This window comes from Equus przewalskii, chromosome 28 (genome assembly GCF_037783145.1).
Source record: "Equus przewalskii isolate Varuska chromosome 28, EquPr2, whole genome shotgun sequence".
Lineage (NCBI taxonomy): Eukaryota > Metazoa > Chordata > Mammalia > Perissodactyla > Equidae > Equus > Equus przewalskii.
In genome coordinates this window covers 12746777-12768821 of record NC_091858.1, presented here as the reverse complement: position 1 = coordinate 12768821, position 22045 = coordinate 12746777, and the positions used below count along the sequence as shown (strand labels likewise).

Sequence of the window (22045 nt, the reverse complement as noted above, 5' to 3'; positions counted from 1 at the left end):
TCCACGGGGGATTCAGGACCCCCCAGTGGATGCCCGAAACCATGGATAGTACCAAACCATATATATATACTATGTTTTTCCCTATACAAACATGTCTATGATACAGTTTAATTTATAAATTAGGCACAATAAGAAATTAACAATAACTAGTAACAAAACAAAATAATTATAACAATATACTGTAATAAAAATTATGTGAATGTGGTCTCTCTCAAAATATTGTACTGTACACACTCTTCTTGTGATGATGTGCAATAATAAAATGCCTACATGATAGGATAAAGTGAGGTCAATGACACAGGCGTTGTGACATAGCCTTAGGTTACTACTGACCCTCTAACAATCTGTCAGAAGAAGCATGGCCAAGACACTGTCAATGGCTGGATGTCAGGAACAGACAATGTCAATGGATGGGAATCCAACAAAGGGATGAATCACACCCAGGCACGATGGGGAAAGATTTCATCATACTACTCAGAATGACATATAGTTAAAATCTACAAATTGCTTATTTCTGGAATTTTCCATTTAATATTTTCAGATCATGGTTGACCACAGGTAACTGAAACCACGGAAAGTGAAACCACAGATTGGGGGAGGGTACTACTGCATTTATCCAAAGAAAATGAAAACACTAACTCAAAAAGATATATACACCCCCATGTTCACTGCCACATTATTTACAACAGCCAAGATATGGTAGTAACTTAAGTGTCCAGTGATGGATGCATGGATAAAGAAAATGTGACATGACCAATAAGTATATGAAAAGATGCTCAACATCACTAATCATTAGGGAAATGCAAATCAAAATTACAATTAGATACCACCTCATACCCATTAGGATGGCAACTATGAAAAAAACAGATAAGTACTGGAAAGCACCTGGAGAAATCTGAACTATTCTGCACTATTAGTGGGAATGTAAAATGGTAAAGCTGCTGTGGAAAACAGTATGATGGTTCCTCAAAAAATTTAAAATAGAATTACCATATGACCCAGCAATTCTACTTCCAGGTATATATCCTACAGAACTGAGATCAGAGATTCAAAGAGATATTTGGTACACTTATATTCATAACAGCATTACTCACAATAGCTAAATCACAGAAGCAACTGAATGGATAAGCAAAATGTGGTATATAAACACAATGGAACATTATTCAACCTTAAAAGGAAGGAAGCATTCTGATAGATGCTGCAACATGGATGAACCCTGAGGACATTCAGCTAAGTGCAATAAGCCAATCACAAAAAGACAACAGTGCATTATTCTACGTCTATGAGGTACTCAGAATAGTCAAAATTACAGAAAGCAGAATGGTGGATGCCAGGGACTGGGGCAGTGGGGAAAGGCGAGTTGTTGTTTAATGGATGTAGTTTCAGTTTTGCAAAATGTAAAAGTTCTAGAGATCTTTTGCACAATAATGTGGATATACTCCACTACTGAACTGTACACTCAAAAATGGTTAAGATGTTAAATTCATGTGTTTTTTACTATAAATTTTTTAAAAAATTAATTAACAAAAACAACCCTAGAGGGGCTGGCCCCGTGGCCGAGTGGTTAAGTTCGCAAGCTCCGCTGCAGGCGGCCCACTGTTTCGTCGGTTTGAATCCTGGGTGCGGACATGGCATTGCTCGTCAGACCACGCTGAGGCAGCGTCCCACATGCCACAACTAGAGGAACCCACAACGAAGAATACACAACTATGTACCGGGGGGCTTTGGGGAGAAAAAGGAAAAAATAAAATCTTTAAAAAAAAAAAAAAAAAACCCTAGAAGTAGCAGATTCAATACACCACCTTAAAATTAAACCATATTACAAATGCAGACTGGCCTAATAAGACTATATTGGCAGTCAATTATTAGAAAACCCCAAATAACAATTACTGAGGGATGAGTAATCTGGAACAGGCACTGGTTTTTCTCATTTTTTTTCTTTTCTTGCTTTTGCACGGTCCTTTTTTCCCCCTTGCCAGCACTATACTGTACATTTCTTCAAAGTACTATTGGGTCAACAAAATGAACACATGAAGTAATAGTTATCTTCCATCTCCACCAAGAACTGAAGAAAGGAAGCAACACAGAAGGGATTTAACTGAATTATGCCAAAGACCTTGAGAAATTACTTAGGATAGAACACACTTCAAATTTTTAAGGACAGAATAAAAAATCTGGGTTTCAAACAATTTAGAAATGATCCTGCCTAAAAATGAAACAGATTGTGTGCTTTTCATGACCTCTTCAGCTCTAACCCTTAGGGAACAGAGCATCACTGAAAGTAGGGTTCCAAAGTGACTTTACATCCAAAACTATTTAAAATAGAATAAGCAATTATCAATTTACGTCACTGTTCTACTTTAGAATGTAGCGAAAAACCTACTACACAGTAACAATACCTACCCCTATCAAAATGGAAAAAAAGAATGGAGCAGGAAACATAACTAGCACTCTGAACTGTTAAGCTAGGCTTCAGTGTTCTACCTTTCGACATGCTATAAAATGCATAATTTATCAACTTTGGTCACACAATATTTGCAACATTTGTGGAGGTTAAGTTTAGACACTTTTAAGTTAAAAATCTTCCTGCTTCTGATAATGGCCAAGTAGCTCTTAAGGGACCAACCCTCCCACCAAAAACTACTATAAAGTTTGGACAAGACATTTTAAAAAGAGCAAAACAGCTAAAAGGATAAAAAAGATGTGTCATATGCCACCCACTACAGAAAAGACAAAGTTTGGAGTTTGAGTCTAGCCAAGGTAACTGCCCAGTTAAAACAAACTTTTTAAAAAGAAACAATCTTCGGAGGAATATAAGAGTCCTGAGTCTTTACACATATAATTCACAATGTTCAAGACTCAACAGAAGTTTATTTTATAGATGAAGAAACATGAAAACATGATCCATACTCAAGAGACGAGGAGAGTCAGTGCAAACCAGCCCCAAGATGACCTAGCTGTTGAAACTAGAAGAGGAGGATTTTAAAGCAGCTACGAGAAATTACACTCAAGGGTGTAATGGAAAATATGCTTGTAATGAATGAAAACAAAAAAAATCTCAGTAAAGAAACAGAAACCATAAGAAAGCATAAAAAGTCTAGTACTGAAAAAGAATCTCTAAGACAAAAAATTCAATTGGGCTTAACAACAAATTGGAGGTAAAGAAGAAAAGTCAGTGGACTTGACAACAGATGCAAGAAAAAAACAAGTCTGGGAGCTAGCCCGATGGCACAGCGGTTAAGTTCACATGTTCCGCTTCTCGGCAGCCCAGGGTTCACCAGTTTGGATCCCGGATGCAGACATGGTACCACTTGGCAAAAGCCATGCTGTGGTAGGCATCCCACATATAAAGTAGAGGAAGATGGGCACGGATGTTAGCTCAGGGCCAGTCTTCCTCAGCAAAAAGAGAAAGATTGGGAGCAGTTAGCTCAGGGCTAATCTTCCTCAAAAAAAAAAAAAAAAGGTGAAAAAAATAAACAGGGCCTCAGTGACCTATGGGACAATACCAAAATGTCTAACGTGTAATTGGATTACCAATAAGTAGGGGAAAGAAGGGAACAAGTCTTCCACAGGTAGCAAAAAGAATTAACCTGCTTACAGGTTAGCATCAATTATTAGCAATTGTGAAGAGAGACTAGCAGCCTTTCCAAGTGAGTTCCAAATTTAAACTGAAAATGAAATCTTTATGACTTTTATTGATAGCCCCTTTAGGAATTCAAAACAGCCAGGCTATTAGTCAATGCTTTTCTGTTTTAATGCCTCTGGTTCCTCAGATTAGCAATGTCTACTAGCATTGTTGAAATAGCTCTTATACACAAACATAACAACTTACGAGAAAAACACTAATATGACAAAAACTTTCCAGAAATATTCTGAAGAATCAAACAATCATACACACCACCACCACAAAAGGGAGCTGTCAAGGGGCTGGCCCAGTGGCATAGTAGTTAAGTCTGCGCACTCCACTTTGGTGGAGTGGGGTTCACTGGTGTGGATTCTGGGCGCAGACCTATGCACCACTCAACAAGCTATGTTGTGGCAGGGTCCCACATACAAATTAGAGGAACAGTGCCACACATGTTAGCTCAGTGACAATCTTCCTCAAATGAAAAGAGGAAGATTGGCAATAGATGTTAGCTCAGGGTCAATTTTCCTCAACAAAAAAAAAAGGCGGGGGGGCTGTCACAGTTACACAAAAATGGCTACACTCTGTAGCACAAGACACAAATTTCAAATCTTCAACTGGCTCACCACTACCCCAAATATGTATGATAGAAGCTTTAAAAATAAAAAATTTAAAAGGTCTTGCTATGTTTTAAAACCAAGAAGACATTATTAACTCAAATTATATTAAGGCATAGAAAGAAAAGAAAGGTTACCTTGACGGCTTTCTGGGAATTGGGCAGTCCTTCCTCTATGTCTTCTAACAGAATTCCTCCTAAGCCTCGCTGGTCATGCTTATCTAAGAGCCTAAGTAGGGCCTTCTTATCTTTCAAGTTGTACTTGGGCTTGAAGGCATACTTCCCATCTATTACTTCAATTTTGGGATTATTGACTAATGCCTGTAACAGTGACACAATTTGAATATATTAACAAAAGGAAACCTCATATGTACATTCTTAAATTCCACTAATTATTTAAAAAATAACAATACCCAATACAGTGGTAAAAGTATCTTGTGAATATCAACCAGCAGATCCTGGACATCCAGGATAGACATCAGCATGATGCTCACTTTTTATAAAAGAAACTGCTTATTATTTACAGAAATTCTTTGGATGAGAAGGAAACTATTTTATCACAATTGCTTTGAAGAAAGCTGTATCCATATTCTTTTTAAAGACAAAAAAGGTAAGAATCAATAAAACACCTATTAAAATTAATAGACAAAGTAAACTAGGTATTGCTTATCCCACCCTCAAAGTATAGTTTACTGCATAGCGGCATTATAATGTGAGAAACATTACCCCAGGATGAAACATATCAATAGTCAGTCTGCCCCATCTGCTATCAAATGGTACTAGCAGCTGTGGAAAGAACTGAAAAGGATGAGACTAGTGCATATGAGAAATTTACCTATAACGTCAGCTTGAGAATGAAAGTGACTAGGAATGCAGGAATTACTGAATGTAATTATGCTCCTAGTCAGTTCTGTTGTAAAGCTAATATCAGAAGGAAAGCTCTTCAAGAAAGAGCAACCCTATTTATTTTCTTCTGCTGCTGCCAGCCTGACTCTGAAGGGAGAAAGAAAAGACACACGGAAAGAAGAAAGGAGGAGGAAGAGTCTAGTATTAAAAATAATCCTTAACTAATGTCTGTAGTCTATGAAATTCCAAGATTAGGTAAAGCAACAAAATTTAAATGTGGATTACCACTATCTATAAAATAATCAGCTACAATGATAATGACTAACAACTGGTTTGTTTTATATTATGAAAATCACGAACAGTATTTTGCTTGGTAAAATAAATGAACTGAATTCTATTTTAGAAATTTTACATTTGGTCTTTAGAACAGCACTGGTCCTAGAAAGTAGTCTTCTTAATTGTCATTTGATACTTAGAAAAGCTGCAAATAGCTGCATTTGTAAAATGCTATTTGTTTCCAAATTAGTATGGTCACTGATTGTTTTGGGATTTCTTTTCTTCCAGTGTTGTGTGTACATACATGATGTTAATGATTATTTTTCCAAGTAACCTGCTAAAGGCAGTAACATCACCATCAAATCATAACAGTAATAATAGTGTAACAAATATCTTGCTTAACAAATATCTTGCTTGCCATCCCTACAATACCTCATGCTTTAAATGTCCTAAAACATATATAAAAACAATAACATGGGCCAACCCAGTGGCACAGTGGTTAAGTTCACACGTTCCACCTTGGTGGCCTGGGGCTCACTGATTCAGATCCTGGGTGCGGACATGGCACCACTTGCCAAGCCATGCTGTGGTAGGCATCCCACATATAAAGTAGAGGAAGATGGGCAAGGATGTTAGATCAGGGCCAGTCTTCCTCAGCAAAAAAAAAGGGGAGGATTGGCAGCAGATGTTGACTCAGGGCTAATCTTCCTCAAAAAAAAAAACAAAGAAAGAAAAACAATACAACACGCCAACACACATATTCTAAATTTAGCAATTCAAAAAAAGCATCAATTATTCTGTAAAATCTTAAAAGGAACTGGTACAATGACTGAATTCTTTACTTTTTTTTTAAGATTTTATTTTTCCTTTTTCTCGCCAAAGCTCCATGGTATATAATTGTATATTTTTAGTTGTGGGTCCTTCTAGTTGTGGTATGTGGGATGTGGGATGCCGCCTCAGCATGGCTTGATGAGCAGTGCCATGTCCATGCCTAGGATTCGAACTGGTGAAACCCTGGGCCGCCGAAGCAGAGCGCGCGAACTTAACCACTTGGCCACAGGGCCGGCCCCTTCTTTACAATTTTTATGCTAAAGTCTTCGACATTTTTAAATGGATACATAAGATTATAGAAAAACCAACAAATCAAACAACCTTAAAATGTGTATGTTTAAAAAACAAACAAAGACCCTATACTAATTCTTTTAAAAAAAAGTAAAAATTAGATTTCAATATATTAAATACCCTAGTTATGGCAAAATATTTCATGGTAATCAACTTTTTTTTTTTAACAATATTTTAAGCCTACTCTTACCTCAGTCATTAGCCATTGTTTCTGCTTGAGTCCAATATCTAAATGTTGTGTTTCATCCAAAATTTCTTCTAAAGTTAGAGGATGCGTATCTCCTCGCTGATGCCGTGTCTATTGAGGGAAGGAATTGTTATTAGAGACAGTTACAAAATGCCAGATGCATTAAATAATAGTTACAGGTAGATGAATCTTTTCAGGAATGTAGAACATGTATTATTTGAGGGAGTACAATTACAGTGATGAAGAGAATGGACTATAAATCAGACACAAGAACAGCATTAAAACTCAGCTCTATAAAATTACATGACAAACTGAGAAAAAATATTTGAACTCACATCACAAAAAGCTAATCTTCCTAATATTTTAACAGCTCCAAAAACCTAACAGGGAAATGACCCAGAGGCAGAAACAGACAAATCACAGAAAAAGAAATGCAAATGACCTTAAACACATGAAAAGATACTGAACTCCCACACCAAGATATTTACCTATTACACTGGCAAAAATTCATTATGTTTAATGACTCTCTTGGTAAAACTGTAAGGAAACAGGCCCTCTCACACATTGTTGGTAAAAACGCAAATTAATACAACTTGTAGAGACAGCAATTTGGCAATATATATGCATTTGAACCCCTTGACCCAATAATCCCACTTCTAGGAATTTACCTACAGATATACCAGCACAACAGAGAAAAGTGACAAGGTCACTGCGGCATTGTTTGTAAACGGAAAATATTGGAAACAACCCAAGTGGCCATCAATAGAGGACTGAGTGAATAAAGTGCAGCACATCTACACTACCATCAGATATTAAAGAAGAAAATGCAGATGCTCTCTATGTGCTGATTTGGAAACATGTCCAGGACAAATTAAGTTAAAAAACCTCTCTAGACACCAAATGCTGATGAGGATGTGGAACAACAGCAACTCTCATTCACTGCTGGTGAGAATGCAAAATGGTACAGCTGCTTTGGAAGACAGTTTGGCAGTTTCTTGTAAAATTAAACATATTCTTACCATAGGATCCAGCAACTGTGCTCCTTAGTATCTATCCAAAGGAACTGAAAACTTATGTTCACACAAAAACCTGCACATCTTATAGTAGCTTCATTCCTAACTGCCAAAACTTGGAAGCAAACAAGATATCCTTTAGTAGGTGAATGGATAAATGGTGGTACATTCAGACAATGGAATATTATTCAGTGCTAAAAAGAAGTGAACTATCAAGTCATAAAAAGACAGGGAGGAACCTTCAATGCCTATTACTATATGAAAGAAGCCAATCTGAGAAGGCTACATACCAACCATATGACATTGCGGAAAAGGCAAAACAATGGCAACAGTAAACAATTCGGCGGTTTCCACGGGTTAAGTGGGAGAGAGGGACGAAGAGGCAGAGCATAAAGGATTTTAGGGCAGTGAAACTATTCTGCATGATACTACAATGATGGACACATTCATTATACATTTGCCAAAACCTACAGAATGGACAACACCCAGAGTGAATCCTAATGTAAGCTATGGACTTTGGGTGATAATGTCAAGGTAGACTCAAAGATTTTAACAAATGTACCACTATGGTACAGGATGTCCATAGCATAGGAGGTCGAGGAAGGGATACATGGGAACTCTGTCCTTTCCCCTCAGTTATGCTGTGAACCTAAAACTGTTCTAAAAAATAAAATCAAGTAAAAAATAACTTAAATATGTATACAATGGAATACTATTTAGCCATATAAAAGAAGGAAATCCTGCCATATGCAACAACATGGATAGACCTTCACGGCATTATTCTAAGTGAAATAGACAGAGAAAGACAAACACTGAATGAACTCACTTATATGTGGAATTCAAAAAAAAAACCCTGAATTTTCAGATACAGAGAACAGATTGGTGGTTGCCAGAGGTGAGGGGTAACGGATGGGTAAAATGGGTAAAGGTGGTCAAAAGGTGGACAAACTTCTAATTATAAGATAAATGAGTCCTGGCGATGTAATGTACAGCACGGTAACTAAGCTTAGCAATGCTGTATTGTATTATATATATATATATATATAAATCAAATCATGTTGTACACCTAAAACAAACAAAATGCTATATGTTATTTATATCACAATTTAAAAAAAAACAAAAGTAAATGTAAAAAAAAGCGTATGTTAAAAAACATGAGATGATGATGTTAACTAAATCTACTATGGTAATCACTTCACAATATATGTAAATCAAACCATCATGCTGTATACCTTAAACTTACATAGCAATGCATGTGAAGTATTTCTCAATAAAAATGCAAAAAAAAAGACAATGCTGAATAATGGTGAAAATACTGCAATACATTTACTTTTGAAATGAGAGAGTATGTAAACATGCCTAAATTCATACCTAGTCTATTGTAGGTTCATGTTGTTTTAAATAACATATGTCTCTTTAAAATTCATCTGCATGCTTGTTTCATTAAATAAAAGAGTTACTCATATTCAATTCTTTCTTCATGTACTTTCTCCATTACATCTGTAAGTTATGCTCAATAAAAAGGAAATAAGTGCAATAAAATATTCTCTTAAAAAAACATATGTAGCGTGAAACGTTTTATATAGAAAGGGACAGAAATAAGAAGATACATTTGTACCTTGTTTCTTTATAAAGAAGCACTAGAAACAGTCACAAAAAACTAATAGAAGAGATTACCTATAGAAGCAAGGCAGGGAAGAAAATAAGTAAAATTAGAGGTGAGAACAAAACTTGCTCATTTACACCTTTGGATACTGTTTTTTATATGAAGAGATGTATTATTTATTCTAAACCAGACAAAATTAAATTTATAACAAAAAATATTCCAGGCTCTAAGCTCCATCACAGTTGGGCAGGTTACTGAACCTCACTGGGCTTCCACCAGGCCACTGCCAAACTACAACGATTTTTCAAAAGGTATGTTTGGAAAGCAGATAAAAACATAAAGCCTAACGCATACCACATAAGAACCACCTATTGAGCATTTGCTATTTGCTGTTAATTCATTCAAATATTTAGTGATAACTCCTATGTGCCAAAAGAACTGCCATGAGACAGACAATGAAATGCAAACTACTGCCTCTCAAGGGCTCCCAATACAGGGCTGGAACCCTAGGGTTCCATAAGATGTCACTAGGGATATCATAAGACATTGTGTTTTTGAAAAAAAAAATCATCGTTTTTTCAAATGCATGCGCCATGCAATGTGAGTGCTCATAGTGACAGGCAACTACTGAGCAGCCATGCTAACGACTTCATTAGAAGTCTTTTAGAACCATGTGGCAAGTAGGGCTATGTTCATTTGGCTGAGCCCACCACCAGTTTTTGGTGAAATAGGGAGATGCCAATGACAATTGGTAAGCTTTCTGTTGCACAAACGGGAGTACAGTAGGCTGACAAGGTCAGCAACTCTCTTCCAAATTACCTCCCCCAACCTCCCCTTGGACAGTGCCATCTGACTTACAAGAGCAATAAGCTCTGCTGGTGTAATAGGAAATCAGAGGGAAATGTTCATTCTAAACAAGGGATTTTTACACACCAGGACTCAACTGCCCCCTGCTGCTTTGCTGTTGTAAATGTTTCAAAACATGGATCATGTAGAAATAAAAGTAAAATATTTTGGGGAAGTGTTTGTATTTTTTGTGACGTTCTCAGTAATTATTCCCTGTGGTTTTCTAATTTACTAGCATTGTTTTATAAACATGTCTGATAGTCCAGTGTGATGATTTTGGAAGATGAGATTTATAATAGAGGATTCTAAGCCCAGGCCCATGAACAATTCTAATAAGGTGAGTAATAAAGAACTATAATCTTCTGAGCCATTTCACTGCACCAGAGAAACAAGAATATATATTTTTAAAAAAAGCCTACCTTTACAATGAAGGCTACAAATCAATCAACGGGTTTTACATGAGCTAGTAATCCAAGTATCCTATTCCACTGTGCATCGACTATGGCAACCAACTTACAAGGGCTCCAGCAAAACTGGAAGACACTTAAATATAAATGACAAGCATTGGACAAGTCAAAGTACTTACTATTTTAAACAGCTACTGGAATCTCGAATCAAACAGAGTAACGCTTTTGTTTATTAAAAAAAAAAAAGTCACATTCAGTGAAAAGGCTCAGAAACCAAGTTACTAGTAGAACTTATTCTCCTGAAAAGGGAGTGTGGGGGCAAATTGCACAGATAGTGGGAACCAAATAATGTCAACATGTCAAATGGTAGTGAGTAAAATGCACAGTATGAGAAATTGAAAAGTATCAAACAATACAAGTAGACAAATTGATGACATGTCACATGATGCTGGAAAAGGTTTGTTTAATAAACTGAGAAACAACAGCTTGTCTATCCAGGTTGACAAATCAACAGACTTCACCAATAAATGCCATGCAGTTAACATTTGTAAAATTTTCAAACAATGGTGAATTTCAAGAAAAACTTCTGCTGCAAAGAACTGCCACAAACAAGCAAAGAACAAGACATATTTAATGTGGTGTCTTCCTATCTGGAAGCAACGGTCTGTCTTGAAGGAACCGCACTGGTATCTTCACTAATGTGCCTCATCAATGGTTGGCTCAGCACAAGGTTTTACCTCTCTTGTTAAAAAAGAATATATAGGTACACACACATATATATATGTATATATACTGATGTTGTCACAAGACACTGCTTTCTTCAGAGAGCTACTAGTATTAAAAACCCTTGGAAATGAAAAATGTCTTGAATGATACAACAAAAATGATTTGCTTTATTAAACAAAGACCAGTACTTTTGAGCACATAAATCTCCTGCTACATACAGCACTCCAGTGGCTTAGCAGAGGAGTTCTTGAAAGAATACTTAAGCTGAAAGGAGAATTACAGAAGTGCTTTCAGGAAAATAGCAGGCCATACTTTACTGAGCGCTTTGAAGACGAAGAACAACTGGAGAAGCTAGCTTTCTTAACAGACATTTTTTTAATCACATGGACTGGATGAACAAGTTTCATCAAGCCTCTAGAAAAAATGCTTTGAATTAAGTGACAAGACTTTTGGATTTCAAAAGAAAACAGTTCTTTGGAAAAATCATGTGGCAAAAGGAAATCTTGTAATGCTGTTTGGGCTTGAGAGTGAGGAAGGTATCAAAAAGTCTCCAGCATTACTAAAAACCATCTGGAAGAACTAAAAAGCAAAACTGAATGATATTTTCCCCCCCTTTCAACAAATGTACACCTGGATGAAGGACCCTTTCTCTGGACTCTTCTCACTTGAGAACAAGTTGCCTCCTTGGATAAGGTTAAAAAAAAAAAAAAAAAATCAAACAAAAAAACTGAAGTTTACGTATACTTACTGACTTCCATTAGAGTTGATACTCTGAGGAGGAGGAACCACATACATACACAGAATAAGCTAATAAATTAGGCAAAATACATACAAAGACATAAAAATAGCATTCTCTACTCAACACTGACAATTATTATTGGCTTATTATGTCCACAACATAACGATTAGGTAACATACAGGAGCTGTAGGTATAACAATTTTTTGCAAAGGTTCCCTGAGGCCTAAAAATTATTTCAAAGGTTCCTTCAGGGTACAAAGATTGGGAAAGGCTGTTCTACTGGCTTAAGGAAGTTTGCTTCTACTATTAATTTGCTACAAGCTTTTATCATGAATGGGTGTTAAATTTTATCAAAAGCTTTTTATGTGTCTGAGATGATCCTATGATTTTTCTTCTTTATTCTGTTAATGACTTATACTGATTTTTCACATATTAACAACTCTTACATTCCTAGAATAAACTGTACTTCATCACAACGTATTATCCTTCTTATATATGAGTGGATTCGATCTGTTCATCTCTTTAAGGATTTTTACACCTGTATTTATGAGAGATGCTGATGTATAATTTAAATATTTCATTTAAAACTGTAAATAAATCCAGGTTCTTGACCCAGCCCTGCTGTCAACCAGAGCTGTGCCTATGAGCCAGTCATTTAATTTCTCTGGACTTCAGAGTTTCTAAATTCAAATATAATTGTCCAAATTAATTCAGACAGAAGGTAGGCCAGTAGTTCTCTAACTTCAGTGTGCATCCAAATCACCCAAAGGGCTTGTGAAAACAGACTACTGAGCTGCACTCTCAGAGTTTCAGATTCAACAGATCCAGGAAGAGGCCCAAGAATTTGCACTTCTAGCAAATTCCCAGGTGATGCTGACATCATTGGTTGGAGAATGACACTTTAAGAGCCACTGAACTAAACCAAATTAACCAAATTTTTCAACAGGAAGTTTTACATAACTCAGATACATCCACATAAAGGGAATTATAACAGTGAGATCAAGAGAAAAATCATTCTATCAAAAACAAAGTGCACTAAAGTAGTATCTTACTGGAGAAAGACATATTCCTCATAAGGGAATTTTCAAGATAATTTAAAGTACTTTGTTTTTTAGACTTACACTTTTAAGCAGTAAAATTCATTTTACATTAACTGTTTCTACAAAAATCCTTCTAAAATGGACCATAAAATTCCCCTATCTTCTCAAACAGGTCCACTGAACATAATTTAGTCTTTTTTGATGTCTCAGCCACTGTCATAATATCAACTTCTAGGCTGTGGTATAACAATAATCATCTCAGTAGCAAGGGAGATGTGTTGGGCACTTTGTCCCAAATGTTCTCAGTGTTATGATTTTGAAGTTCTTGTATCTGTCTTTAATTTTCTTTCCTGTTTACTATAGTCATGTGCTGCATAATGACATTTCCGTCAACAAAGGACCGCATATATGACAGTGGTCCCATAAGATTAGTACCTTATATGTTAAGTGTGTAGTAGGCTATACCATCTAGGTTTGTGTAAGTTCACTCTATGATGTTTGCACAATGACAACATCGCCTGACATATTTCTCAGAACATATCCCTGTTGTTAAGCAACACACGACTGTACTTCTTGCTGTAAATCTCACAGTGCCTATCTCAAACAGTTCCCTAATGAAGCCCCTTGAATTTGATCCATACAATTTCTAAACAATTCTCATTGACCAATTATAGAGTTCTTCTATTAGTAAATGAATAAACCATAAGGAGCTTTTTTGTTGTTGCCTTTTTTGCTTTCTAAGTTCCTGGTTTTATCAGCTCTTCAAAAAGGGTACATAAGGGACAGTTGAAGACTTTCTGAGAATCAGTTTACAAATCACCTTCCATGTGTACGCCCTTCCTTTCAAAATAAGTCCACCCTTTTTTACAAAAAAAAAAAAGGTACAACTCTCACCTTCACTCAGAATTTATGATGCACTGCCTGGAGGTGTAATAAACTCCAAGGACCCAAAGAAAAGGACAACTCAAAAAAGTACTGTTTTGGGGAAGCCTTCACAAATGATAACTGAGGTGTCATAAACTATCGACTATTGGGCTTCGTGTCTTTTCCAGTCTTATATATTTCTCAGAGCTAAAAATAGGATAATTTGGCCCCTGCTAGGACATTCTAAATTCTTACATATTACAGTTTGTGTGAAAGTGAGAGCAGTTTCTTTTAAACAATTTTGGCTCTTCCATCCCCACATCCCCCACCTCCATGCCATATTGTCCAAAAATGAATCACTAAGAGTGATTAAGGGAGAGTCTGATAAGAGCAAAGCAAAGGGAACACTGGTTAGAAATATCTAATGATAAAAATAAGGTGGTTTTTTTCAAGTATTCAAATCTAAGTAATTCTCTTCAGTGATTCTCAAAATTCACTCCTTGAATATTTATTAGCTTACAGAAAAATCATATTTAAAGAACTACAGCAATATCAATTACAGAGGCTGAGTCTTTCAAATATAACAGAAATATTTTCCAGGACTACCAAATTGTTCAAATTACCCTACATAAAACCCACAAACAAAAACCACACACGAACTATTTTAGATTCAGTGTGTATTACTCAATTGGTAGTTAAAACCTATTTTGTCAAATCATATCATGAAATTTTTATTCTAATTGGTCAATTCTCATTACAGCTTTTAGTTTAATAATCCTACCTCCTATTAAAAAAAAATAAGTCATAGCTAGCTGTAAGAACAATCCATTTTTAGCAATAACTATCCTCCTCCCTAATTAATCACTCCAAAATAAAATTTACAGTTATTTCTGGATCATTCCCTTTTATTCATACCTAAAAGCTGAATATCAGATATCGGAAGATACAAGCATACACATTTAAAAAAGGAATAACACACCTTTTATCATACACTTTACTTTATAAATTTTGATTATTTAATTTATAATAATGCAATGTAACATGATAAACAACATATTTGTTTTTAAAGTTATTATAAAAATGGATAAGTTAATTCTATTTGATCCATATAATTTTAATGTCAGCTACCTTAGTAGTATATTTTGGTGTGCATTCTATAATTTTTTTCCTCAGTGGTTTTTGTTTTCTGGGGTTTTTTTTGAAGACTGGCCCTGAGCTAACATCTGCCAATCTTTTTTCTTGTTCTTCGTCTACCCAAAGCCCCTCAGTACATAGTTGTATATTCTAGTTGTAGGTCCTTCTAGTTCTGCTATGCAGCACACCGCCTCAGCATGGCTTGATGAGTGGTGCCATGTCCACACTCAGGATCTGAACCAGCAAAACCCTGGGCCACCAAAGCAGAGCGCGCGAACTTAATCACTTGGCCACAGGGCTGGCCCCCTCAGTGGTTTTTATATTACTTAAACTATGTATTAATCTATTTATTTGAACTTCAAAAATATTTTCTTAAAAGATATTTCCAACACCACCTTGGCCAGTCAGCCAGACCAAGGGACTCCCGCCAAAGCACCTGCACATACAAAGTTTGAAATAGCTGTTTGGTTAGGCAATGGAGACTAGTTTTGTTAACCAGGAGATACTTTCCATAAACTGAATAAGCTCAACTTTCAACCTGAAGGTTTTGACAAAAATATATTTATACACACATAATAAAAGGATTTTAACAAAAAACTGCATTAGCAAAGGCATACTGAAATACTTTCATTTTTTCAACTGCTTCTGAGTACATCAGATTAAGGAAAGTGCCTATATGGGGAAAAGAGGAGAACTGATATAATTAAACATTCGCTAAATGCTGGTAAAGTCTTTTAGATATACTTCCTAGGAACTACGAAAGCAAATGGTCAAGGACCAGGTAACACTTCCTTTGGCAAGTTTGGTGGTTCCTGTTCTTTTGCTTTCAACAAAACTGAAGGAGGACCAAACGGAATTGTCATCTAATGGCCGCTTGACAATAAATTACTAAGTGATTTCTGGCATATAACTTGGAAGGTTATGCTGTCACAAAACTTCCATTAGAATGAACTTCTTTATACAAACATTTATTTTTCAGCACTTAAATCTACAGAATCTAAAAATAAGATCAGAAATTGGTGCCAAATCCTGTATCATTCTATCAATAAGTAATAAATGTCTCCAGATACAAGAACTACTGGAGGAAGAGAATTCTATCTATTTCATTAAAAAACAGATTTCTGGCAGAGTGGCTTCAGCCTGACGGTAGAGTGAGCTCTTCCCTTAGACTCTCTCCTCTAAGATACAAAGAAAAGGACATTCACAAACCAACAGAGAACATTCATACAACACAAAAGACGTGTGAGAGACCCAAGTAGCCATACATCTGCAGGTAGAGGTGCTGGACCTCCCAGGAGGAAAAGGCAGAAGGTAAGGGGATCTCCTCTCCCTCTCCGGCAGTGACCTAGTGCACAGGACTGTGCACAGCTCTGAAAGCAGAGGGGGAGGGATGGTTCTCCATGGGAACACCTTCGCTCTCTGAATTACCTCTCAGCCATGGAAAGCTCCACACAAAGGAGGCTAAGCTGTTGCAGGGCTATCTTCATCAAGCTAGCACCTCAGAAGGGCAGATAGCAAGGACAGAGTGAGATTGCCCCTAGGATTGTGCACATGAAAGAAACTGGCCCTTCTGCCGCCCGGCAGACCACCTTGGCCAGTCAGTCAGAAGAAGGGACACCCGCCAGAGCACCTGTGCATACATTAGTAAAGCAGCAGCTGCGAGCAAGCAATCACAGACAGACCCTGTCAGCATAGATTCCAAAGGACAGGCACAGATGCCAGGGATCATGTTGGGATCAGAATACACAGCTCCTGTCCACCCCACCAGTGGCAACAGGTGGAATTTGCGACCAGACAGCACCAATATGCGATGGCACAAATCCACTCCATCAAATAATATGAGGAGGTATGTTAATACTCCAGACCAGAAGGAAAACTACAAGCACCCAGAAATCAATCCTGAAGGCACAGAAATTTACAATCTAAATGACAGAGAATTCAGAATAGCTATCATTTAAAAACTCAATGAGTTACAAGAAAATTCAGATAGACAGTTCACTGAAACCACGAATACAATTAATGAACAGAGGGCATCCTTCACAAAAAAGACTGAAACTATAAAGAAAAACCAATAAGAAAAGTTAGAGATGAAAAACACAATGGATGAGATAACAAAAAATATGCCAGCCTTGAATAACAGAGCTGATACTGTGGAGGACAAAATTAGTAACTTGGAGGACAGAAATAAAGAAATGATTCAGATAGAGAAGGAGAGAGAAATAAGATTAAAAAGAAATGAAGAAATTCTCCAAGAAATATCCAACTCAATTAGGAAATGCAATATAAGGATTATAGGTATTCCAGAAGGAAAAGAAAGGGAGAAAAGAGCAGAAAGCTTGTTCAAAGAAATAATAGCTGAGAACTTCCCAAACTTGGGGAAGGAGCTGAATCTACAAGTAAATAAAGCTAACAAAACTACTACTTACATCAAGATAAAAAGACCTGCTCCAAGGCATACAGCAGTAAAACTGGCAAAAGTCAATGACAAAGATAAAATATTAGAGGCAGCAAGGCAGAAGAAAATAACTTATAAAGGAATCCCTATCAGGCTTTCAGCGGACTTCTCAGCAGAAATCTTACAAGCTAGGAGAGAGTGGAATGATACATTCAAAATTCTGAAAGACAAGAACTTTCAACAAAGAATACTCTATCTGGCGAAAATATCCTTCAGATATGATGGAGAAATAAAAACTTTCCCAGATAAACAGAAGCTGAGGGAGTTCATCACCACAAGACCCCCCTACAAGAAGGGATTAAGAAGGACCCCAGTACCTGAAAAAAAAGAAAGGGTTTACAACGCCTTGAGCAAAGAGATACATAAGCAGACAAATCAGAAAACGGCAGCTCTCTACCGTAACACAGTAGTAAACACTTAAAAGGAAGGAAAACATCAAAAATAACTATAATCTCATCATTTTAACCACAAACTCACAACACAAAACAGTAGGCTGTGACAACAATAACTTAGAAGGGAAGGAGGAAACAGATGGAACCTACGTAGACTAAGGAAATAAGAGGCTATCAGAAAATGGACTATCTCATCTACAAGATTGTTTTATACAACCTCATGGTAACCACTAAATAAATAATCATAACAGAGACACAAATGATAAAGAGAAAACTGAACAAACCATCATAGAGAATTACCAAACTGAATGGGCAGTCTGAAATACAACAGATGAGAAACAAGGGAAATACAGAACAACCAGAAAACAACTTATAAAATGGCAACATTAACCGCTCAGATATCAATAATCACTCTAAAAGTAAATGGATTGAATTCTCCAATCCAAAGACAGAGAGTGGCAGGATGGATTAAAAACAAGACCCAACAATATGCTGCCTCCAGGAAACACATCTCACCACTAAAGACAAAGACAAGCTCAGAGTGAAGAGATGGAAGATGATACTCCAAGAAAAAGGCAAACAAAAGAAAGCAACTGTTGCCATACTTATATCAAAGTAGACTTCAAGATAAAAAAGGCAATGAGACAAAGAGGGGCAGTATATACTGATAAAAGGGACACTCCACCAAGAAGATGTAACACTTATAAATATATATACACCAAACACAGGGGTGCCAAAGTACATAAAGCAATTATTAACAAACCTAAAAGGAGATGAGATGCTAACAACACAATAATAGTAGGGGACTTCAGCACCCCACTTACATCAATGGATAGATCATCCAGATAGAAAGTCAACAGGGAAATACTGGAAATAAGCGAAAAACTAGACCAGATGAACTTAATAGATTTATAAAGAACACTCCATCCAAAAACAGCAAATACACATTCTTCTCAAGTGCACATGGAACATTCTCAAAGACAGACTATACGCTGGGAAACAAGGCAAGCCTCAATAAATTTAAGAAGACTGAAATAATATCAAGCATCTTTTCCAACCATAATGCTATGAAACTAGAAATCAACTACAAGAAAAAAAGCCAGGAAAGTGGCAAATATGTGGAGACTAAACAACATGCTACTGAACAATCAATGGATTACTGAAGAAATGAAAGGAGAAATCAAAAAATACCTGGAGACAAATGAAAATGAAAATACACCATACCAAGTCATATGGGATGCAGCAAAAGTGGTCATAAGCGGGAAATTCAGGAGAAGGGGCGGAGCAAAATGGCGGGGTGAGCTAAGCGGGAAATTCAAAGCAATATGGCCCACCTTCACAAACAAGAAAAATCTAAAGTGAGCAATCTTAAACTACACCTAACAGATTTAGAAAAAGAACAAAGCCCCAAGTCAGGAGGAGGGAAATAATAAAAATTAGAGCAGAAATAAAGGAAATTGAAACCAAAAAATAAAAAAGTGAAAGGATCAATGACGTTAAGAGCTGTTTTCTTTGAGATGATAAACAAAACTGACAAACCCTTAGCCAGACTCACTAATCAAAAAAGAGAGAAGGCTCAAATAAATAAAATTAAAAATGAAAGAGGAGAAATTACAAGAGACATGATAGAAAAACAAAGTTTAATAAGAGAATACTAAGGAAAAACTATATGCCAACAAACTGGACAATTTAGAAGAAACGGATAAATTCTTAGACTCATACAGCCTCCCAAAACTGCATCAAGAATAGAGAATCTGAATAGACCATTCATAAGTAAAGAGATTGGAACAGGAAGCAAAAACCTCCCAAAAAATAAAAGTCCAGGACCAGATGGCTTCTCTAGAGAATTCTACCAAACATTCAAAGATTTAATACCTATCCTTCTCAAACTATTCCAAAAAATTAAAGACAATGGAATTTTCCTAACACACTTCATGAGGCCAACATCACCCTGATCCCAAAGCAAGATAAGGACAATACAAAGAAGGAAAATTACAGGCCAATATCACTGATGAACATGGATGCAAAAATCCTCAACAAAATATCGGCAAACCGAATCCAGCAATACATTAAAAGGAACATACACTATGATCAAGTAGGATTTATACCAGGGACGCAAACATGGTTCAACATCCATAAATCAATGTGTGATACACCACATTAACAAATGAGGAATAAAAACCACATAATCATCTCAATAGGCTCAGAGAAAGAATTTGACAGAATCCAACATTCATTTATGATAAAAACTCTCAATAACATGGATATAGAAGGAAAGTATCTCAACATAATAAAGGCCACATTTGAGAAACCCACAGCCAACATCATACTCAACAGGGAAAAACTAAAAGCCATTCCTCTGAGAACAGGAACAAGACAAGGGTGCCCACTCTTGCCACTCTTATTCAACACAGTACTGGAGGTTTTGGCCAGAGCATTTAGGCAAGAAAAAGAAATAAAGGGTATCCAAATTGGCAAAGAAGAAGTGAAATTCTCACTGCAGACAACATGATTTTATACATAGAAAACCCAACAGAATCCAAACAGAAAGAGAACTCAGGAATATAACCCCATTTACAATTGCAAGAAAAAGAATAACATATCTAGGAATAAATCTAACCAAAGAGATGACAGACCTATACAAGGAAAACCATAAGACATTATTGAAAGAAACTGATGATGACATAAAGAAACGGAGTGATATTCCATGCATATTGATTGGAAGAATAAACATAGTTATGTCCATACTACCGAAAGCAGTCTACAGATTCAGTGCAATTCCAATCAGAATCCCAATGACATTCTTCACAGAAACAGAACAAAGAATGCTAAAATTCATATGGGGCAACAAAAGACCCCGAATAGCTAAAGCAATCCTGAGAACAAAGAACAAAGCTGGAGGCATCACATCCCCTGACTTCAAAATATACTACAAAGCTACAGTAATCAAAACAGCACGGTAATGGTACAACAACAGACACACAGATCAATGGAACAGAATTGAAAGCCCAGGAATAAAACCACACATCTATGGACAGCTAATCTTCAACAAAGGAGCTAAGAACATACAATGGAGAAAGGAAAGTCTCTTCCACAAATGGTGTTGGGAACACTGAACAGCCACATGCAAAAGAATGAAAGCAGACCATTACCTTTCGCCGTACACAAAAATTAACTCAAAATGGATCAAAGACTTGAAGGTAAGACGTGAAACCATAAAACTCCTAGAAGAAAATATAGGCAGTACACTCTTTGACATTGGTCTTAGCAGCATCTCTTCGAATACTATGTCCACTTGGGCAAGGGAAACAAAAGAAAAAATAAATGGGACTTCATCAGACTAAAGAGCTTCTGCAAGGCAAACGAACCAGGAACCAAACAAAAAGACAACCCACCAACTGGAAGAAAATATTTGCAAATCGTCTATCTGACAAGGGCTTAATCTCCAAAATATATAAAGAACTCACACAATTCAACAACAAAAAAACAAACAACCCAATCGAAAAATGGGCAGAGGATATGAACAGACATTTTTCCAAAGAAGATACACAGATGGCCAATAGGCACATGAAAACATGTTCAACATCACTAATCATCAGGGAAATGCAAATCAAAACTACAATGAGATATCACCTTACACCCGTTAGAACGGCTATAATTACCAAGACAAAAAACAACAAATGTTGGAGAGGATGTGGAGAAAAGGGACCCCTCATACACTGCTGGTGGAAATGCAAACTAGTGCAGCCACTATGGAAAACAGTATGGAGATTTCTCAAAAAAGTAAACACAGAAATACCACACAACCCAGCTGTCCCACTACTGGGTATTTATTCAAAGACCTTGAAATCAACACTCCAAAGAGATTTACGCACGCCTATGTTCACTGCAGCATTATTCACTATAGCCAACAAGTGGAAGCAACCCAAGTGCCCATCAACTGATGAATGGATAAAGAAGATGTGGTATACATATATATACAACGCAATACTACTCAGCCATAAAAAAGGACAAAATCATCCCATTTGCAACAACATGGATGGCCCTTGAAGGTATTAATGTTAAGTAAAATAAGCCAGACAAAGACACACACCATATGATTTCATTCACATTTGGAAGATAAACTAACACATGGACAAAGAGAACAGATT

The 22045-nt window shown here is 36.5% G+C and overlaps 1 protein-coding gene across 4 annotated transcripts in view; it reads right to left on the bottom strand.

Moving 5' to 3' along the window:
• GTF2E2 (general transcription factor IIE subunit 2) overlaps window positions 1-22045 on the bottom strand; it is a 78157-nt gene that overhangs the window by 30867 nt on the left and 25245 nt on the right. For all 4 annotated transcript variants that reach the window (XM_070598102.1, XM_008533825.2, XM_070598103.1 and 1 more), the window contains exons 4-5: window positions 6676-6783; window positions 4380-4562 (exon numbers count right to left, since the gene is read on the bottom strand). In XM_070598102.1, coding sequence (XP_070454203.1) covers window positions 4380-4562; window positions 6676-6783 — 291 coding nt within the window. The remainder of the gene's footprint in view (window positions 1-4379; window positions 4563-6675; window positions 6784-22045) is intronic.